General features: G+C 27.4%; 2 protein-coding genes across 6 annotated transcripts; one reads left to right on the top strand and one right to left on the bottom strand.

Annotated features, from left to right (window-relative positions):
* Positions 1-898: 898 nt before the first annotated feature.
* LOC113560293 (serine palmitoyltransferase 2) lies at positions 899-8,042 on the bottom strand. Of its 2 annotated transcripts, none has more exons than XM_026966068.1 (10): positions 7,900-8,042; positions 4,318-4,470; positions 3,939-4,100; positions 3,727-3,881; positions 3,289-3,653; positions 2,848-3,011; positions 2,627-2,788; positions 2,259-2,521; positions 2,048-2,177; positions 899-1,130 (listed from the first exon to the last, which is right to left on the bottom strand). In XM_026966068.1, the coding sequence occupies exons 2-10, from the start codon at positions 4,378-4,380 to the stop codon at positions 1,032-1,034; spliced, it is 1,563 nt and encodes a 520-aa protein (XP_026821869.1). In that variant the 5' UTR covers positions 4,381-4,470; positions 7,900-8,042; the 3' UTR covers positions 899-1,031. The 2 variants fall into 2 exon arrangements, with proteins under 2 accessions (XP_026821869.1, XP_026821870.1); XM_026966069.1 differs by lacking the exon at positions 7,900-8,042 and adding an exon at positions 4,586-4,716.
* LOC113560294 (reticulon-1-A-like) lies at positions 5,494-21,557 on the top strand. Of its 4 annotated transcripts, none has more exons than XM_026966070.1 (6): positions 5,494-6,094; positions 9,778-9,813; positions 19,904-20,111; positions 20,189-20,397; positions 20,458-20,563; positions 21,021-21,557. In XM_026966070.1, exons 1-6 carry the CDS (start codon positions 5,494-5,496, stop codon positions 21,076-21,078), a joined length of 1,218 nt encoding a protein of 405 aa, XP_026821871.1. In that variant the 3' UTR covers positions 21,079-21,557. The 4 variants fall into 4 exon arrangements, with proteins under 4 accessions (XP_026821871.1, XP_026821873.1, XP_026821875.1 ...); XM_026966072.1 differs by lacking the exon at positions 5,494-6,094 and adding an exon at positions 9,251-9,347 and having other exon boundaries at positions 21,021-21,078; XM_026966074.1 differs by lacking the exons at positions 5,494-6,094; positions 9,778-9,813 and adding an exon at positions 11,349-11,919 and having other exon boundaries at positions 21,021-21,078.
* The last annotated feature ends 1,207 nt before the right edge of the window (positions 21,558-22,764 follow it).

Consider the following 22,764-nt stretch of genomic DNA (forward strand, 5'->3'; position numbering starts at 1 on the left):
ATGATTTTTTAAAACTGTATTTTGATTTTTTTACATTTTGTTTGGTTATAAAACATATATAAATAATAAATACACATTGCTTGTTACACACATGAGTATATATTATTTATTAAAATAAATATTTTGAAATGCATGTTAATTTTTTTTATTTTATTAAATACTTTACATTATATATTAGTATATTACCACAATAATTAGACAATTTAAGCTTAAATAATTTCAAGATAATTTAGAATATTACCAAGAAAATTTATAAGTGATCCAATTTTCGTATTTAAATTGTGTCATTATAATTGATATCATGTAAAAAATTATCATAGACAAAATATTTTCATCGAAATAATACCGAGTATTATTGAGATAAATAAGATTTCTAAAACACTGTTGATTTAAATATCATATATATATATTTTTAAATTTAAAATGTGAATACTTATCATTTTTTATTTATTTTGTGTTAAAACTAAAAAATCATTATGAATGCTAATAATCATTAGATAACATAATAAATTACATGCTAAATCATGCCTAACAGCCACACTTGTTCCTGAGTATTATTAAAGTATATATAGGGTGATTCTTTCATCATAAAACACTCAGTATTTCAAAAAGTATTCATGTTTTTGAAAACATTTTTTTACATAGTTTCTAGTTACATTTTGCGGGTTAACCCCGTACCACTCCACTCCGCGTATCTAAACTTTAATACTTATAACTCATAAACTACTAGTCCTAAATTTGATTTTTATATATCAAAATACTCAGAAAATTATTCTGCTATGGAATATGAAATTAAAACTCTATGTTGTTATTCAAAAAAATAAAAAACTTAAAAAAATATTTAAAAATATAGTTTTTTAATTAAAACGTAGTCTTTTAAAACAACTTGAAACTGTGTAGAAAAATGTTTTCAAAAACATGATTACTTTTTGAAATAATGAGTGTTTTATGATAAAAGAATCACCCTGTATATATATATATAATAAATGTACACAATGGTAAATACAAAAATAAAATTAGTTATCATTAAACTAATATGGATTCTCATACAATATTTGTTCATTAGATTTAGGTTTTCTTGAATAACACAAACCCATTTTATTCATTACTTTTTCTGTGGCTTCAAGAACCTATAAACACAAATAAGTATACTTTAATAATTATTTATAATTATAGGTACATATTATTTTAAATTATAATTAATAAATAAAATGAAATTTTATGTTTAATATTGTACTAAATTGTAATAGTTTTATTCTTTTTAATATTTTTACATGCTTTTTATATCATATTTTGGTTAGCAGGCACATAATTAAGGGCCATTTTAATCATATTTTTTAATATTTATTATTTATTAGTAATCCAACTATAAACTATATAATATTATAAATAATTGTGTTCTTAATAGATTTTAAAGTTTTTTTATTTTATTTTGTAAGTAATAAAGTTAAATTTACTACAAAAAAAAATTAGTTCTCCCTCCCCCAGAGCAAATTCATAATTATATCACTGTTAGTTAGTATATCTATTTATTACTAATATTATCAATTAATTAAATATGTTGTTCATTATTAAATTTAATTATTAATTTTTAGATTTCAATAGCATAAATAAACACTTTTTATAATTATTTTTTTTGTATTTTTAGGAATCTAAAAAAAAGAAATTTAAAAACAAATAAGTAAAAATAATGATAACTAAAATTAGATTTCTTGTTTTAGGTATCATTTGTGATCAGACATTGTCATCTGATTTTTGTTGCGTAGATTTCAATAAAATTTAAAAAAAATGCAAAATAGATGAAAATCTTAAAAAGATACTCGAAATATTAATATAACAGAAATAATAATATTATATTCTGAAGAAAAAATTATCAAAATAAATATTTAATCGTAATATGAAGGAAAAACTTTTGCACATTCTTTAAAATTAATAAAATTAATTTGAATGCAAGAAATATTAAAGATAAATATGCAATTGCAATAGTGTCATAAACAACTGATCTATGTTTTAAAGTGCATACTTATTATACATAATATATAATTACTTCATCGAGTTGTTCTTTAGACAAAGCAGCTGACATACAAAAACGAATTCTTCCTTCAAGTAATGGAGTAGCTGGAAAACCAACACCAACCGTAGCTATATTAAATTTATTGAACTCTCTGACTGTTGCTCTAAAATAAATAAGAATTACTATACAGTTATTTATGAAACATATTATATTTTGTCAAAAATAACAGTATTATTATACTTACCCAACTTTGGCTATCATATATACCAACATAGGAATGACAGGAGAGTCATCATTTCCATATACTACACAACCTAAGGCCTTAAGTTTCCTTCGGAAATATTTGACATTACTTGCAAGTTGGATAATCCGTTTTCTACCTTCTTCTCCGTGTTTTTTTCCCATTATCATTGACATAGATGTTATAACTATTTGAGCTATAGGTGGTGCCATAGAAGTAGCGTAACATGAAGCATGACTATTAACTCTCAAATAGTCAATTAAAACCTTTAACAGTCATCAGGACAAAAAGTAAATTTTAACACGAATATTAAATATTAGTAACTAATGTAAGTATAAATCATATTAATTATAATGATAATTTATATATACTTTACTGCCAGCTATATACCCTCCAGCTGAACCGAAAGATTTACTGAATGTGCCCATTAATATATCAACATCTTTTGGATTACAATTATAATAATCGAATATACCTCGACCATTTGGTCCTAAGGCTCCAACACTATGAGCTTCATCAACATATAAATAAACCTAAAATGTATAATGTAAATAAAATACATTTAATAATAATTAAGATAACTCATAAATACATTATATTTTTTTTTAATTGCAATTATATCTGGAAGGTTTGTAATTGATCCTTCCATGCTGAAAATGCCTTCAGTTACAATAAACATTTTTTCCCAAGGTTTTTGGGTTTTCGGTTGACCAGAAACAATATTTTGTCTTATTAAATGTTCTAAATGTTTAATATCTAAAAAAAATTAAAACAAAAATATTTATTATTAATAATGATATAGTTATTAAGTTTTAAATAGATTTTAAGAATACAATTATTATAATTTATAAATATTTTGTACTGTTTTATAATTTTCTTAATTTGAAACTGTTTGAACCATCTCAGGCAGTCAAGTTCACGTAGCAACCAAACCAAAACCTGACACGTTTTGGTAAAATGCATTAAATAAAATTTGTTGATAACCAAATAATGTTTTTAAACTATAAATTTTATAAATATTTATTTAAAATACCATTATGTTTAAATACTACAGATGTGGCTCCAGACAGTCGTATCCCCAAAATAACAGATGCATGATTATATTCATCACTTAGTACTAAGCACTCAGAATTTATGATGGCAGGCAAATTCAGAGCATTAGTGGCAAATCCCATACCAAATACTATAGCATCCTCAACACCTAAGAATTCAGCTGTTAGTTGTTCGAGCTCTAAATGAAGATGGTTGGTTCCAAGTTCCTGACGCGAACTACCAACTGCCCAACCATATTTCTTTATTATGTCTTTAGTATCATCTGCACACGGACCTTTATTCTGAGCAAAACCTAAGTAATTATATGAACCTAAATTAAGAAAAGCAGATTTTGTGTCCAAAAGCCTGAAATATATTTAATTTTATTACTTATTTAAACAATAGTAGTTAAAAATAAATTATAATAAAATATTCTTACTCGAATGACCAACAACTATCATGAGTTACTCTATCAATGATATCAATTTTTGCACCTGGTACACCACAAACTACTCGATTAAAACAGTCTTTAACTCGTCGAAAAACATATCTTAAAAATATGCTATCAAATTTATTGTACAATGGTGGATATCCCTAAATGTATTAATGTATAGTAATTTTTATAAAACATATTAATAAATTCATTTTTACCTTTCGATTTTTTTCAGTAGCTACTTTAGGAGTAAAAATGATATGATTTATGAGTCCAATAAAAATCAAAAAATAAAATCCTAAAGATGCCATAATTGATGTATATAATGGCATTTTCTCATATGATTCTTTCATACTATCTAAATTATTAAGACTTGTTTTCTGAAATAAATAAATTATACTGTAGGTATTAATAAAAAAACAATAGATTTCATATTTTAAAATAATGAGTTACAATAGCAAATTAATTTGTATTCTAAATGCTTACAAAACAAAATAAATGGACTGTTTTTACAACTTATAAATATCTACCTTCCTAATTCATTTAAATCATTTTATTTTTAAATTATATATAAATGAAACAAAGATTATGTTTTACCTTTTCTAGAGATCCTTTTAACTTTGGGTAATCAAGGTATGATTTAGTTAAAACTGGTGCCATTATTTTTTTACCAGTGAATGCACTTATTTTTCTAAAAGTTTGAATTAATTATATGCACTTGAAGCATAAGAGATAGTTTTGAAAATTAAACTGAAAAATATAATAATTTAATAATATGCATTACATGATATTGTAGTTTGTATGCTAGATTCTTATTCTAATCTTCCTAAATGACCTAAATTATTTATTTATGAAGAGTTTATACCTTATTATAGTTTTATTCTTGTCTTACTCTGTAATTTTATTATCATTTTTAAATTTATAATAGGAATTTAAATAGAAATTTAAAAAAAAAATGAATTATTAACTATGAACATAATTCACATGGCAATCTGGCATTTTGAACTATAGTGTATAGTAATAACATACTATACAATATAAATTATAGGTATTAACGAGTTTATGACAAATCATTATTTTTATGGAGTAATTATTACTCTACATTTAATTCGTCATTATTTTGCTTATCAATTTTAGGAACTGTGATAGTAAAATCATAAACTATTTCAAATTATAACGATTCATTTCATGCAGGTTAGCCGTATATGAAAATTTCTAAACATATTTTGATCGTGTGTTATTGTGGGTAAATAATAATTAATAAAGAATAATAAAGATCTTTATTATTTATGCAAAATAGACTGACAAATATGGCATGAATAACAAAAATTGTAGTTATTAGCTTAGTCACCAAGTTTAGTAAATAGGTTATTAATTATTGCTTAAATATTAAAAATGTACCATTTTTTTATTTTTTATTTTTGTTTGTGGCTAGTAAAATAATTTTTGACAGTTGTAATCCTGTATAGTGCATTGCAGTCTTCGATGAGCTAGGTTTCAAACTTCTTATTGATTGTCCACTGCTCAGTTATCATATCAGCTGGTATGTTGTATGAACGTAGGTTCTTAGGGAGTAAATATATTTTTTGATATTTTATACACCAAATTTTACGCAATTTGTCTAGTCTTACTTTTATACTAACAATTAAAAACTCAGTATTAATTCATAGTTCCTTTGTAGATTTATCAATAATTTGTCTAAAGACTGTATTCTATCCTATTATTTAAAAACCGGCTTTAATTGTTTATTATACATCTAACAATAATTAAACGATGGAAAATCAGAAATTACTGGATTTAGAAACCGATGTAACAGAAAACGATCAGAAGAATATTTACTCAGACACTGATGATGGAGTGTTATCTGAAGAGTTAAAACACAAATATGAAAATGCTATTGATGATGACCTTTACATTGTAACAGAGAAAGTAATTAATGCTGAAAAATCACCTTCGCTTGAAAATACCTATGAAGTAATCGACCAGGAGTCTAAAACTGTTCATGATGTTAAGGAAGAATCTGAAGATACAAACATATCTGACGAAGAGAAAGATAATTTATTTGAAAACGATCCAGTGTATTATAAAAAAAATGAGGATCTTGGAACTCTTCCACAAATAGAAACTCCAAAAGTAGGAGAATTAGTATCTTCTGAAAAATCTGAACCCTTGATTACAGATACTACTAAAACAGTAATCATTCAAGATAATGAACCTGTGGATACTACTGTACAATCCAAAGTAAAAATTTTAGATATTCCAGAAGTCATTCCAAATGTGTCAACCGAGGTGTCAACTAAGAAAGATTCTGATGAAGGGGATGTATGTGATATAAAGATTGGACCTGATGAACTATTTTGTAGAATTGGACTAGGTAAGATTAAGAGATTTTAATATGATCATAGATAATAGTTTCAATTTTAATGATAAAATACTATTTTTTGTGATTGTATAGCTAGTAAAAAAGGGTACATTAGCCTAACTTGAACAAGTTGATTTGGATAAAGAGAAGTTAATATTTTTGTGCAAATTTTTTATTTAAAATTACACAACACTAATTTAATGTGATAATTATTTTTAATTTAATTTAATTTAGGTTGCCATATAATTCGTATATAACTATAATTTTTAGACAACTTAAACATTTTTTTTATAGGTATATGTAACTGATGTATATTTCATTGATAAGTAAATTAGTAACTATAAAAGTTTATTAGGAAATTAAAAGAAATTTTTATTTATTATCTTTTCTAATTATTACTAAAAACATATAAAATACTGTGTGTATTATTGTCTTAACTATTTTTTTTTTAAATTCTAATGTCTGTCCAGCGAGAGAACGTGCCGATTCTGCGCATCCCTCCATGTCATGCTATCAAAACTGGTTTATTTATGGCTGGGTATCAATGAATGCACAGAATAACTGATTTTGGTCGGTTTGTGGCGCGTTCTCTTGCTGGACAGAGTATAGTTAAATAATTTATTTTATGATATCAAAGTCACTATAGCCTATAGGTAATAATATTATAGTAATATTTATTAAGTTATAATTTAATATGATTTTCCAAGGGATTAAGTGGTCCTTGACATGTGCCCCCCTCCCAATGGCCACCCAAACCTGAGTATAAACATCAAACTGTAAATAATATAAGTATCAACATTAGAAGAAAAATACATTGTGATGAGTGATGAACATTATGAATTTAGTTTCCATATTGTCTAAACTATCAATATATATATATATATATATATTAAAATTTATTTTTTAATGGAATGTAGTATTAAAAATTTTACATTTAGTTATATTTTGTTATTAATACATTATATATTTTTGATACAAAGATATTTAATGACTCTATGATTGATTACTATTCTTACTTGTATTATTAAGTATTAATATAACTGCCGCCTGAAAATATTAACTTGAATTTTATAGAATATTTCAATGTTGACCAATAACCTATAATCTTTTGATCTTTCTATTCTATTATAATGAGTCATTAAATCATAAATTATTGTGCCCCTCTAATGACACAGCCATTTATTTTAAATTAAATATTACCAATACTACTTTTATGTAGTTTATTATAAGAATAAAGATGTCATACAATTTATTTTTTAATGTAAATTTAAATATATTTTTTATAATTTAATTAATTTTGGTTTTAATATTAATATGGTAAATTTGTTACTAAGATTATTTGTCATTTATTAGTCATTTGGGATTCAAGCTTTGGCTTAGTTGTCTTACTCTACTCATGAATTTATTTATTTATAAAATTTCTTAGATATGAACAACGCAATTTTTATCTAGAATTGTATTATCATTTCTTATAATATTTAGTTTATATATTTTAGAATAGTATTTACTATCTACGAATATACCATGTAAATTATATTTTAACTTCCATATAATTATAATTTTTATATTTTTAATTTCAAATATCATAACTTTTTTTTACATTTGGTTTGGCAGCTTACATACTAGTAGATGGAAATAATTAATACTTTATAAATTTTATGAAATTATAGTAGTATACTGAACACTAAATCATTAAATAAGTAGGTAATTGTATAAGTTAAGTACTTAATAAGTACTAGTTATTATAATATAACTGTTTACCAAGTTTTTTTTAATATACTTTAAGTTAAATACAAATATAATTTTAAATTACTTACTGAATTATCAAAATGTTAGTTTTTAAGACTCACAAGATAAAAAAATACGATATTCCATACTAAATCACTTAAATACACAAACATGTATTATTTAAAACGTGGACAAGTCAGTAACTAAAATACAAAAGATCACTAGGCACTATTTGACGATTCGTATTATATTAAGCATATTACATAGCATAGAATGATGTTATTATTAATAAATGTTTTGAATATTCAAATGATTGCATAATATCATTATTGACGTTTGACATCTAGTATTTTGTGAATCAGTATTAGTCTTTAGTGTATTACTAATTACCGATTCAAAAATAATGTATTTATTATGTATTAATATTTTCATTATTGTGTATTTTTTTATTAAATTTTACAGAAAAGCTTTCATTATAGACATTAATATTAATAATATAATACTTATTTATTAATATTGTATAGTAGGTATGTGTTATGTACTTGTATGTATAAAAAATTAAAAGTACATATTTTTAGTATCAAATATAATAGATTGAATAGTGACACCTAATTAACATTTGTATTAGTTATTTAATAACTCTATTGCAGTTAAAATTTAATCATAATACATTTTATCATTTATTTTAAATATTTCACGTAGATTCGCTATCCGCATATTTATTACATGAATTATTAAAATTTTTCCCACGATGAAATTTAACTTATATAAGTTAATATAAATTTTAAATGATCATACCTAATGGTAACTTGATTCAAAATCAAAATAGAGATCTAAAAAAAGTATTAGGTGCACTGAATGAAATTCTTAGCTTTAAATTTGATAATAAATTCACTTTAAAGAGTAAAATAGATATTACACAATATATAATAGATTTTTAATTATAATTATATGTTTAGACTATTCTAAACTTAAAATATAGTATATCGTAAGACGGAAACAGCACATCTTGTGGTTATTGCCTATTCGTAGAATGTCCTTTTAATTTTCTGTTTACGTTTTTGTTTATTTATATCCATGAATGTGGGAGAATATTATCGATTTTGTAATAACTAATAATAATCTTGACAAGCGCTAACGCATATTTACTATTGGATATTTGATATTATTTACCTGTACGACTGGTTCTATCTTATGAACGCGTGCAATTCAATCATTATCCATTGTCCATTATTTGTCGTCGCTTGCTTGAAGTATTCCGAAATTCCGATGTTTAATAGTTTAAAAATTAGTTTATAATAATTCAAGATTATAAATATTTGACTTGAAATAATTACCAACTATAACTATTACTATTATTTCTAATAAGTTAACATTTAAATAATTAATTTTTTTGGTTTTCTATACATAGTGTTTGACTAATTTTATAATTAGTAGATTTTTATTTTTTAAAATATGAATTCTCATACAGAAAAAGAAGACAATTTTGACGTAGTAGCTCCTGTAAAAATTTTTTTGAATACTATGATTTGGCTTAGTGAGTTATAATTTATGTATTTTATTAAATTCATTAATATTTCAACTATTTTAATTGTTTTTGAAAAAAATGTAACTAAATATTACAAATTATTTTTTACTACCGTTCATTGATATAATATTTATATATTATGTATTTTGTATTTTATAAAATGTTTTCCAATTATAGGTAGGTCACTTCTAATTAAAAGTAGTCAGTGTAGGTACCTATAAATTGGATCAAATAACTTGTTTACGTGTAATTGTATACTAGCTATTACATGTGCTAGTTATGGTTACACGAATGATACTATTTACGAAACACGTGTTAAGTACAAAAATGAATCATCTGTAGTTTCTACTATAGAATTTAAAAATTTGTGTGTAAAACTAATATAATCACAGGTATTTTGTATTTTTTGATTAAAAATATATGTATTTTTTTCTTGCAGATAAATGGTTTAACCCTGAGAAATTACCACCAAAAGGTATGTTATATTATTAATAAAAAATATTTTAGGTATTAGGTTTATTTATTATGTATAAATTAAACATAAGTTTTTATCATAATAGTGTTATGTACTAATATTACATTATTTTTGCTATAGTTATTTAACTTAATTTTGTTTTTTAAAAATAACTATAGTTACCAACGTGAAGTAAGCTAGTCATACTATGAAAAAAATTAGAATCTTTTGAAACCTCCATTCTAGAAAAAAAGTTTGAGGGTTCCTATACTAGTGGGAGTTTGTCCTCGTGTTGTTTTTTTTATATTTTCGTAAAATATACCGTATAATCTAAATTATTTAAAAAAATAAAATAACTAAATTTACTTATTGTATAAAAAAATTAATACAGAATGCAAAATATATTTTTTAGAATTATTAATTTTTATACTGACTTAGAAATCTGAGAGATCCTGACCGATAATCCCAATCTAATTATTTTATGTATTTACTCATAGGTATTACATGGATATTATGGTTTAAAAATTCTCATTAGAACATTTATAATAGTGGTATTATCTTATATATATATATATATTTCAGAATTTTATTTTATTTTTCATCTAAAGTTAATAGTTATTTAAAATTATATTACGTGTATTACGTAATTGTGTATGAATTCAATAAATTTTAAAACAGTTTCCAAGAATATTTATTTTGGCCGTTTATCAATTTATAAATTTTTGGAGTACTATTTATTATTATTTTCCGGGCAATTCTGATACACGAATCTAAATTTATTATCGATCATCAACCTATTAAAAACCATCAATACGCACATCGTACTAAAGCCCAAATTTTGTTGGCCAAAAAATACTGAAAAATACGATGTTCTATTTTTACGAATGTGCTGATTTGTGGGGGGATTGGCCCTCTAAATTTTCGCTACCTCCTGACATAACGACCTTTTTAGGGTTGTTTAAATTTCGCATGAACCCCTTCTATTCTATAATTGGAATACGGAATGTCAAATTTATGACTTCCATCCCAAAATTCTCCGTTTTTCGGCCAATGTAATAAACGCCATGCGCGCAGTTGGGTTGGGTTGAGCTTTCAATTCACGTGAAAACTCGTATAACCTTGTCGATGTTCGGTAACCGTGTCGAGTCGAGTGAACGGTCACGCTAAGTGCATAATGTAATATTATTGAAATGTAAGCGACACACGCTCGTCTATCCGAATAATAATAATAATAATATTATAATATAACAGCGGCGGTGGCAGACTTATCATAGGATGACATTTAAAGACTACATACGAGTACTATAATAATTTATAGGCCACACGAGCTGCAGCTGCTTCTATTGTCGGCGGCGTCCCCTCCCCACCCTTAAACTCCGCGCCGTCGCATCGGCCAGATATTTTGTCGACGGGTCGTCAGCTGGTTTATTTTTCTTTTTTTTTCGCCTCTTCGTCCTGCCGCTTTACCCCTCAGCGCCGTATCCTGTGGCGGGCTCCCTCGTCCTATTGATCGCGTTTGCCGCCAATAACGTATTATTATTATTATTATCGTAATACAACCGAATGCAGGCTGGTCTGCTCTCCGCCGTTAGTTTTTATTGCGCCGCGAAGCTCGATAATATTATAGTGCATTGAGTTTTTGTATTATTATTTTCGTCATCATCAGTCATCGTCATTATTCCTCGTGTTCGTTCGTCCGTTCGTTTTCTACCGCCGTCGTCGTACTCGTAACCGCCGCCGCTGTCATTCATTGTTACAGCCAACCACTGCAACAGTCGTCGCCGTCTGTCTATTACAGTATTACGTGCAGTGCCCGGTCTCCGTGATAAAAAAAAAAAATCCGCTCGTTTTCTAGCTTAACGGTATAATTAGATCGCGAGCCGTAAAAATAGATTCATCGTCGACGTTGTCGTAGGTACGCGAAAAACGATTTGTGCGCCCCCGGATATGTGTCGCTAACATTAGAGCGGCGACCGCACGGTGAAAACTCTGCAATTGTAACAGTTTTTTTTTTTTTTTTGTTTTTTTTTTTCGCCAAACGTTAAGCAATCTTCCGAGTGCGTTTCATTGATATTAATCTTTTTTTTTTTCAAAATAAAGTCACAATGGGTTCCAAGAGGGAGAAATGTAAGTATTCGTGTAGTAACGCGCGCGCGCGAAAATAATTAAAGACTATGACGCGTTCCTCCAGTTTAGAGCGAAACAACCGTTTGGTTATTTTTTCTTCTCTCCTCCGTAGGCGTTGGTTTTTGATATTATTATGTATATCACATAGTCGAGAGGGAATGGCTCGTAGTTGTATTTTTAATTTTTTTATTCATACGGATGTCGGCAATTCGATTTAAACAGAGTTAAAATTATTGCCTTTATCGTATTATTTTTACTCTAGTAGTCGAATGTTTATCGTCAAATCTCACTACTATCGATAAAAGTCGTATTCGTTATTTGTTGCTATTTCGCTAAACACTATTAACAGTACAGTATTTATTTTTTTAATTATATTATAACCTTCAGATTTGTCGCCTGTCCAAAGGCAATTAATGGAAGTAATTTGGTTTACTAGCGTTTACATCGATTTCAATAACTACACTTGCCCGGGTTACCGTGCGAAATACGAATTATATAAATTATATTATGGGATATGTATTGGTTACAATTTATTTTTTATCGTGTTCGGTTATCGTTATTACATAACTTGTACAAGCTAAGAAAAAATTGCTTATTAATAATATATCAATTATTATTCGTTAATATTAAATTATTAACTAATTATTATATGCCTGGCTTCAAAAAATATTAATATAATAATTTAAAGTTAAATACCAGAGGGAAAAGAACAACAGTGTGTTGTTTTTGTGTTATGTCATCAAAAGTCACAACATAATAGTTAAATTATATAAGTAGAACTTGTATAAAAACTTTGTATTTCATATTCTAAATTACAAACATTAAGCATTATCTAGTTCAAATATATGCATAACCTTTATTATTACCACATGTTTAGAATTAATGTTTGCGTTTTAAGATGTTCAGAACAAGTGGTATTGAATATATTTTATTTCATATAATTATACTTATACGCGATTGATTAAAAAGAAGCAATTTATATTAATAAATGAACGAATTAAAGAAAATACGATGGACGTTCTCAATAATTGATACGCAGTTGCCAGTTGATTTCATAACAATGCATACCTATGATAAAATATATATTATAGGGTCCAACATTCAACAGGTGTGTTTTTTAGACTCTTTGATCATCGCTTATAATACTGCAATGAGTAATTCACATATCACACACACACCAACGTGATCCAAGAGTATAGTTCTATGCTGAATGGTTATTATTTAGATAATATAATAAAGAGGCATGGCGCTGTGACAGAAACCAAATAGTGACCTAAACGTTGCTCATTCTTACCCATTTTATTAGTACCTCTGGCTTTTTCAAGAAAGCAAGATTTCATTTTTTTTAAACATTAATGAGACCCATCTTTTTCTTATGACTTACACCGTTTCAACGTATAGGATCGTATTTCTTGATTCTTCCTACCCATTTTGCATGGGCATTGTTACGTAACAACATAATTTATTAATGTCAACTATAAATTATATAGCTGCAATATTTTCTAAATTTTTCTAGCTGCATCTTATCATAGATGTGTGTGTAATAACAAGTTAGTTACAGTTGACGAACCAACTGATAATTCAATTATATTATAGTTTACATAAGGGGCCGCCACACCAGGTTTCTCTGTCCATATCCCACATAATATAGTAACAAAGATACTTCGTATTTCCACGATTACAACTCTTTGGTTTAGTTTAGGGCAAAGGCATCTATTATAATGAATTTTATAAAGAAGAATATTTCCTATATATTGATCAGATAGATTTTTAATATTTTAATTTTTGAATAAATTATTTTAAATTAAAAAATACTTATATTTATAATAGTTATTGAATTAAACTAAATTGTATAATATGCCCTCTGCCCAATAAACGGTTAGTTTATACACAGTTCTGAGCATAGTGCATTTTTTGTCACATAGAGTGCGCCCAATATATTGGTTTTATCATTTAATGCAATATTATATTTTACTATTTATATTATATCATAATTCATAGGTTCTAGCATTTATCATTTTGTCTTTCGTGTTCTCGATGAAAGATAATTATTTTATTGTATATTGTTTAATAGGTAATATTTTTTAGTACAACTTGTTTTTAAGTCTGATACTATAACAATAAATTACATGTAGTTATTTATAACTTACTGGTTATAAGCATTTTCTCATTATCAGTTAATTAAAATCATAACATTGAAGGAAATATTTTATTTTTAGACATTATCGCTAACATGCGATTTTGTTACCGCTTACGAAATAAAATCAGAAACATAGTCATCCGAAATATCTGAACATATATTTCCAACAGATTTTCGTTATTAATTCGGCATGTATCCGACAATGAACAATATATTTCAATTTCTAGTCATGTATGTTGATCTGAGAAATTGTAAATTAATGGCGGGCGAGTTCAAATAATCAAATCCCATATTCACGTTACTACAACTCACTGTTTGACCACTCAAATATTAAAGTAAATCACTTATACCAAACCAATGCTCCGACACCCGCTTAAGATAAAAGATTAAAAATAAAATTCTGTTTCAACTTACTCTTACTCTATCTATTTCATTGCTTTCAATTCAGAAGTGTCATTAGTGAGCAACTTCTTCTATCAAGCATTTTGTAAAAACCTTGTAATCAATTAAGATTATTGTACAAAATAGTAAATACGTAGATTGTTTAATAAATTTAAAATAATGGACAAATCTTCCCGATTATTTTGAAAATTCCAGGGAATTATTAAGTTTTGAGTTTTTAATTCTTCCCTCCTCTCAAGTATCGACTAGATTACTAAGATTTCTTATATTCCTAAAGGTTATTAAATTACACACTGAATCATTTATTGAATGTTGATTAATTACACGTTTTATTATATTGATATTATTAAATAACCCGATTGTCATCTTAAATACATGTCAAAGTTTATCTCAACTTCGTTAAGAGTATGAAAATAATATTAAAATTTTATTATATGATATTTATTTAAACGGATTTAGTTTACAATTAATTCTTAATTATTTGATATTGTTTTATATTATGAATGAAACTATATAAAAAATAACTTATCAATTACAAATTTTTATCTTTTTTTGACTTGGTCATTTTTATTTCCTCGTTTAAAGGGATTCTTTAGAAAAATAGAAATCTATAATGTTGGTATATTGAAGTATTTAGAAAGATTCATTTTTAATTCTCTCAGTATTTTTCTCGAACGTAAATAAAAACTTCACAAAGACGTGTTCTATACCTAACGTACCGTTTGATAAAATCCCTGATATAATGAAGCGATATGAATTCTGGACAGATGTGAATTTGTCATCTCATCGACTCTTTCCTACAGTTTTGGTTTTATCCCCATAAAATCCTGAAAACTTAATATTAAAAAAAGAGTAATTAAACAATTGACATATTTTAGTTTTTGTAGAAGTTAAAAATTAAAATTAAAAATGTGGTGAAGTCGATCTCAAAAAAACTTTATGCCAAATTCAAATCTGTTTTCAGATTTCTTATCGCTTCATTATATCAATCGGTATTTTTGAAATAGAACATGTCTATAAAAGTATAAACCTGTGTTGCGTGTGTTAGACAAAGATTCAATCCAATTCACTTCCAATCCCCTAGAAATGTAACATAATTACTATCTGTCAATTGTTCTTCACTGTTTTCATATGTAATGATTCTTATTGCTTTAAAATTTAATATCGCACACGCTATACATATTTACTAATAAGTAAAGATCTTTAATAAATCAAGTATTAACACTTAAAATTTTGAATAATTATATTTTGTATACATTTTTTTTCTTAATTTTTAATTAGGATTAATTTTCTTATTCATATTTAAATTTGTTTATAAACTAACACTACATTCATTAGCTTATTATGTAATTATTAATTGTATAATATCGTACTTATCGTAGAATAAAATACATTTTGAACAGGTAATATTTTATGCTTTGATGAGCTAGATTTGGTGGCCATTATTAATGTTAGCTTGACTCATTCCAGACGGTGACCCTAGTTTCTATTTTTAACAATATTTCTAAATGTATATGCATAGAGATATTCATTCAATGGCCATGATTTCTGTGATGAAATATTTAAAAACGTCATATTTGATCTATATTTTATGTAATAGTTATACTCCATCACGTATATCGTTTAAATAGTCACTGAAATATGAACATTTTAAATTATTTAATATATAATTTAGTATTCTAGTATATTTGAATCTTTTAAAAAATCCAATTTAATAACCTCATTGTATTTAGTGTTTTAATGTATGTGCGTTTTTATTATAATGTTTAATTTTACGAAGTGCAGGATGGGTAATTTGTATTTTATTTTTATTTTTACACCTATTTACTTTTATCACAATTTACGTCCCTGTATGGCTGTATGCATCATGTTTAGTTATTAATTAAATCATTTTACATTTGTTATCTAAATAAAAAGAAAAGAATATTTAAGAATTAAAGGATATGATGAATATGATTAAGTTTAGTTTAATAAAATATATAAATTGTATTATTTGTGAATTATTCTTAATAAAATATAAATAACCAGAAATTTAAATTCTCAATTTAAGACTGTTTCAATCAGACATGTTTATTTAATCATACACATAATCTTTTTACCAAAAAAACATCCAACTCTATGTTGAAAAAAAATTTAACTCTGCTTTAATTATGTAAATTGGTACATCTTGTTTTGAATTTTAAAAAACAATTTTGAAAAATGAACCATTATTATGTGTATAAAAACTTAGTAAATAGTGTAGCACGTTCTAAAAATTTTCATAAAATAGTTTTACGAGTTAAATAAAATTCGAAATGAAAATTATACTCTAATTGTGTAAGGTTTAATGCATATTAGTATAAGAGAAGATATACAAATTATGACGTATTCCTCGTGTCATTTTGGCCTTGACTATTATATTTTAATCTGCAACAATATCTCACCGAAATTTAAGACCGACACTGATAGTTATTAGTTTATTTAACGTTTTCCTCTATTTATATTTGTATATTAGTATTTAGTTAAAAAGACTTGTTTTGAATTAATTTTGGAAACATTTGTGTTCCGTCCAATAATCCATTAATTAAAATTTTCGTGTATAGGTGTAGTGTAGCTGAAGATCTAAAAGCTTTATGGAAACATTGAAAACGATATATATCTTTAGGAACTGTCATTTTGGTTTACTTTAAGACTAAGTACGTTGTTGTCTTCTTATGTCGGGAAATTATAATTTCCCGAATTAACTACCCTGAAGGTATTGAATGTACTCTGAGATAATTAAATTTTTCTGACTTAGTTATGGACTTTGCTTGTACGTTATAATTAAATCATAACTTAATATTAATAATAATATGAACATTCAAAATTCAAGTTTTATAAGTAGACTGTTTTAGTAGACTATATAACTTTAAACTACTAATTTTGTGATAAATGTTGAATACAATGTACAGTAGGTAGGTAGGTACTTCACATAACTTAATGTCGACATGGAAGATTTTACCACTGCCCTTGTTATTGTATGGTTGTATAATGTTTTTATAAACCGTTAATCAATCAAACACTAATCTTTACCGGGAGTTATTGTGCGTACCGTGGAAAACCAAAAAGTGTTAATTATAACTTTGAAACAAGTTTTGGGGTTGTAGTAGACCAGTAAGGTTACGTGTCGCCAGTGTACATGTTAAAATATTAACGTTAACAATGTATGGTTCAATGTCATATGTTTTATCTACACAACAACACCGTCGAGTGTTCGTCGTTATAATCTCATAATACGACCGCGGCCGTAAACATTACGTGACAACTATGTCGCCTTTTTTATTGCCATGAGTACACTTAAAATCATATTCATTTCAGTGGTGTATCGTGACCGATTTTAATTTCAATCATATTGTCACGCGCCGTGTCGGAAGACCGACCGCCGTACTATGTCGTTGTAAACACCTGCCCGGAGTGCTGCGAAATTAATCGCGAGCCCGTAAATAAATAGTTATAATAATAATTTTTAATTATTATTATTATTGGCGCGGGTGTTGATGACGGTCGATCGTACTCGGACGCGTGTACCACGTACTGATATTCGTCGCTGTCGTGGCGGACGCGACACGCACATGTGGAACTATAGTCAGCGGCGGCGGCGGCGGTTATTGTTGTACGTACAACGACGACGACGACGACGAATACGACGTCGTTGGTGGGACGATGGAACAACGGTGGCGGTGCACAGCTGCTGCTGCTGCTGTCATGGACATCGTTTTGGTGGGAGGGGGGCTGCTGCAACGTGGAATCCGTCGTCTTGCCGTTGTTGCCGTCGCTGTGGTGCGTGTCTGCCAGCGCGGGCCTCCGACAAAGATCTCATCCATCGTCCGCGTACAGTGTGTGTTTGTTCAGACGTGTGCGCTCTGCAGTATTCAGTAGTCAGTGTCGTGTACATCGTACGGCAAACGTATAATATCGTATATTTTTATAATATTCGATAACATAACAGTTAGAGAGATACACGAAGTCAACGTTCGTTGTTTTCCGTTTTCCTTAACCCTCAGACGCGGCAACCCCGTTTCGTTTCGCACCGTTCCATCTTCGCCGCCGTCTCAAAGCAATGGCGCCCAAGAAGTACAACAGCAGGTCAAACAGCAGCTATTCCGCTCCCACCGCCCCGTTGCCCGAAAGGGGACCAGGTATGTGTTCGCTTGACGGTGTCCGAGGGACTTGCGTAGAGCTCGCATATGGTCAGTCCCTGATCGATCGCTCATTTCAAGAATCGTAAGACGGGTGTCATATTACACACTGCGACGACGAAACGCGAAAAACGCTCTGTATTTTCTTTGTTTTTAATTTTGTTCTCTTCGTGTTTGTGATTTTTTTCAAATTCATTCCGGTAACGTGGCCGTTTCGACTTGTTACACGGTCCGCTGTTTCCCCTCTGGCTTTCTTCCCCCTCCGGCAATCTGAAATGAGTTCGCTTGAGAATTATTTGACGTGTGTATTTGTTGAATCGGCGATTTTTAGTTTTTACAGTTACGCGGGTAATTGTTGAACCGAAACGCCATCGTCTCTCCGGATTGTGGTTGGTAGTGGTGGTGGTTCTCTTGGTGGCGGCGGTGGTGATGTGGAATCGACAAATTTTGTCCACGTTCGCGGATCCAAGCCGACCCGTCCAAACCTAACCCACTCGTATCCATTCCTAACGTCAAACCAATATTATACAGATGTTTTTGGATTTACCTGTTTGTTCGGTTCGACGCTGTATTAATTTAATTCGTTTGATGTGGTTTGACAGTAAATTGTATTGGCCTGACGTCGAAGTTTTGTAAACATCTTAGCGATTCACCCTTGTTTTTTACTGTGGTGTCTTCCATAGACTATTTACCTGTTGGTTGTTATTGATCCATTAAAATTTATGTACATCAAGTCGATGAATTTAGGTACTATTAAATATGTTTTCTTTGGTCTTAGTAACTGAATGATAATATTGTTTGAGGTCAAAAGCTAGAAGTTGACCTATTTAATTTTTTCTACGTTTTACTACTTGGTAAATTTGTGTACAATATTGTATGACAATTTTGGTACAGCTGGCGAGCGAGCCCAAAGTAAGGTAAAAGTTATGAATGGAGCTATGCGTTATTAAATGTTTGTGTACTGCATCTTATATTATATCATACAATAATGAAAATCAAAAGCGCTTGCTATGTGTCTATGTTCAATTTATAAATATTATTGTAATACGAGTACTCTTAAATTCTATTTTATAAATACGCGCATTTTGATGAGTTAAAATATTTCCCAAATATAATTAATATTAAATATTATGCCAAAAATAATACAATATAATACTTCTGTTAATATGTGAATATTATCATTTAGTCAATTATCATAAAGATAGTCAAACTATTGTAATGATATTAGTATTACCTATGAACATAATAATAATTTATTAATTGTTAATTTTGAATTTGTTTACAGTTGAAGCTTTGGTATATTGGAGAGATCCTGTATCATCGGGCATTGTTTTTGGTGCTACGCTAGTCGTATTGCTGTCGTTCGCATATATGTCACTGATTAGCGTAGTTGCTTATCTGGCTATGTTCATACAATCTGGATGCATTCTTTTACGTCTGTATAAAACTGCTCTACAGACAGTAAATAAAACTAATGAAAGTCACCCATTCCAGTGAGTCGTCCATTCCAAAAACTAATCAATAATAATTGTCATCAATTGTATTATATTTATTTGTTTGTATTTTATAGAGAATATCTTGACTTGGACATCAGGCTACCACAGGAAAAAGCTGAAGAACTGTGCAAATTAGCTGTTGTGCACATCAATGCCGTATTGGTTGAACTTCGTCGCTTGTTACTTGCTGAAGACTTGGTCGATTCTGCCAAATTCTTTGGTATTCTCTGGGTGTTGACATATGTTGGCGCTTTGTTCAACGGCCTTACACTCATAATTATTGGTACTTATATTTTTTTTGTATATTATATAGATAAATTATTTAATTCATTTTTTTTTTCAGGATTTATTGCCCTGTTCACACTACCCAAAGTTTATGAGAACAATAAGACTCAAATTGATCAAAATATTGAAGTAGTTAGAAGCAAGATTGCTGAATTGACTAACAAGTAGGTTTTTTTATTATTATGTGTAACAATATGTAAAGCACTAAAGAAAGTACATCTGTATTTATTGTTTCTATTTCAAAAACTCATAATTCAGTACAACATAATTAATTTTATTGGTCTTAAAATTAGTATAGGTGTTAATTGGACTATTATTAAGACCATTATCTATGTTTTCTTGTTAGTTTTTATCAATGTACTAATTTTATTTAAAAAAATAGTGAAAAAACATTTCTAAATTAATATTTTATTATACTTTTTAACTCGTTTTAAAATTAAAATATTATCACCCTCCCTCCAACAATAATAATAATAAAAAAAAATACCTGAAAAGAATACAGGCAAAATGTATGATACTATACATTCATTTTATATACAAGATAAGAAATACAAGTACAAGTATAGTTTTAATAGCAGTAATTTATATTGTGTTTTAATTATTTTTATAATTTTATTACAGAGTTCGAGCAGCTATTCCAATCGGAAAAAAGAATCCAGAGACAAAGAAGAAGGAATAAACCCCCTTGTTTGTTTTCCTATTAAAGTCCATCAATTTTCTTGTGGTCAATGATTAAAATTTTAGGACAACATATTTTTTTTTTTTTTTTTATTAATATATATTTATATATATATATATTTAGACCATGTCGTCCCAGTAAAATTAAACATTTATACTATTATTAAAATACTCATTGCTCCCGTTTTTAAATAATTTATATTGTATCACGGGAAAATATGTGTAGAACGTCTTTTGACATTACTATTTCACCACATAATGTAAACGTGTAAAGGTTTGTGAGTTATTTCATTTTTATTTTCAGCCTGGTTCAGCTTTTGCTCATTTTATTATTCTGCCCCTCCTCAAATTTTACCTACATTTTTATTCCTCGTGCTATATATCATAATATAGCAAAGCAAGAAGCTAGCTTAACTTTTAAACAATGCTATTTGTTTGTGTATACTTATAATATATTTACTCTGTTGAGAATGTGTTAAAGTTTTTTTTTTTCTTTTTTATATAGATTTTGTTCTAGTTTCTTATTTCTATATATAAATTAATAGATAGGTTTAACAATTATTTTATAACTCAAACGAATAATATTGAATGTAGCTATACATAATATATATATATCATTAAATATGTAAACATTTTACATTGTATTGTTTGTTACAAGTTATAAGCATACACGTCATTTTTTTCTTTTGACAAAATAGTTATAACAGCTGTTCACTTTTATAAAATTAATTATATAAACAGGCAATACCATCAAATCATCAATATATGCAATATACTAATGGTTTTTTTTTTCAATGTCATTTTATGTATTTTATTATTTAAAATCCTATTGACTATTTTTTTATGTTTAATAATGATATAGAGTGCATTTCATTTCATAAAAATCATGTGGGAAAAGGTGAATTCAAAATTTTAGGTTACCTTATTATTGTTATTATTTATTGGTACTCTGCACACTATGGACTAATGTATATTTTGTTTGATAATATTTACATTATATTATCTACTTCTAATTAGGCCACATTCATTCATTGTGTACCAACAGGCAGTGGCGCCGAATTAAATCTTGGCGGGCTGTTCAAATAATTTGATTAATCCACCCCACGCATCCTTTCCTATTTATCAACCCTTCTGAAAAAAATTTTTTTGTATAAATAACTTAATGAAATTCTTAAGTATATCGCAACTTAAGCAGAACAACATAACTTTGCAGTACTCTATTTAATTATTTTACTCGCCCAATTTTCATAATAATTCAATTGAACTATCTGAATTACATGTTTGGTGACATTTACATAATTTACTATGTCGTGATTTAATAATTACAGTAATTTTAATACAGACATAAAATAATTATTGGTTCTTAATTTCTTCTTGAGAATTGTTCTAAATTTATTGAAAAATTTTAAATAGTGGTTAATAAATAGAAAATGAGAAAATTAATAGAAGCATATTAATCCCTTTAATTAACATGCCCCTTACCGTTAATTTACCTTAAATGATATATACATGTGAAAATATCAAATTCTTATATTTTTATTTTGATGGCTAAATAAAAATAATTGATTCCTGTGCGACTAATAATTAGAGTGATTAGATCTTCACAAGATGATGTTACATACTCTGATAACATCTGGAATTTGTATGAAAATCAAGAATTAAGTGTAAAATTTTGAGTTAAAAATAT

Source organism: Rhopalosiphum maidis, chromosome 4, assembly GCF_003676215.2.
Source record: "Rhopalosiphum maidis isolate BTI-1 chromosome 4, ASM367621v3, whole genome shotgun sequence".
In the NCBI taxonomy this organism is placed as follows: Eukaryota; Metazoa; Arthropoda; class Insecta; order Hemiptera; family Aphididae; genus Rhopalosiphum; species Rhopalosiphum maidis.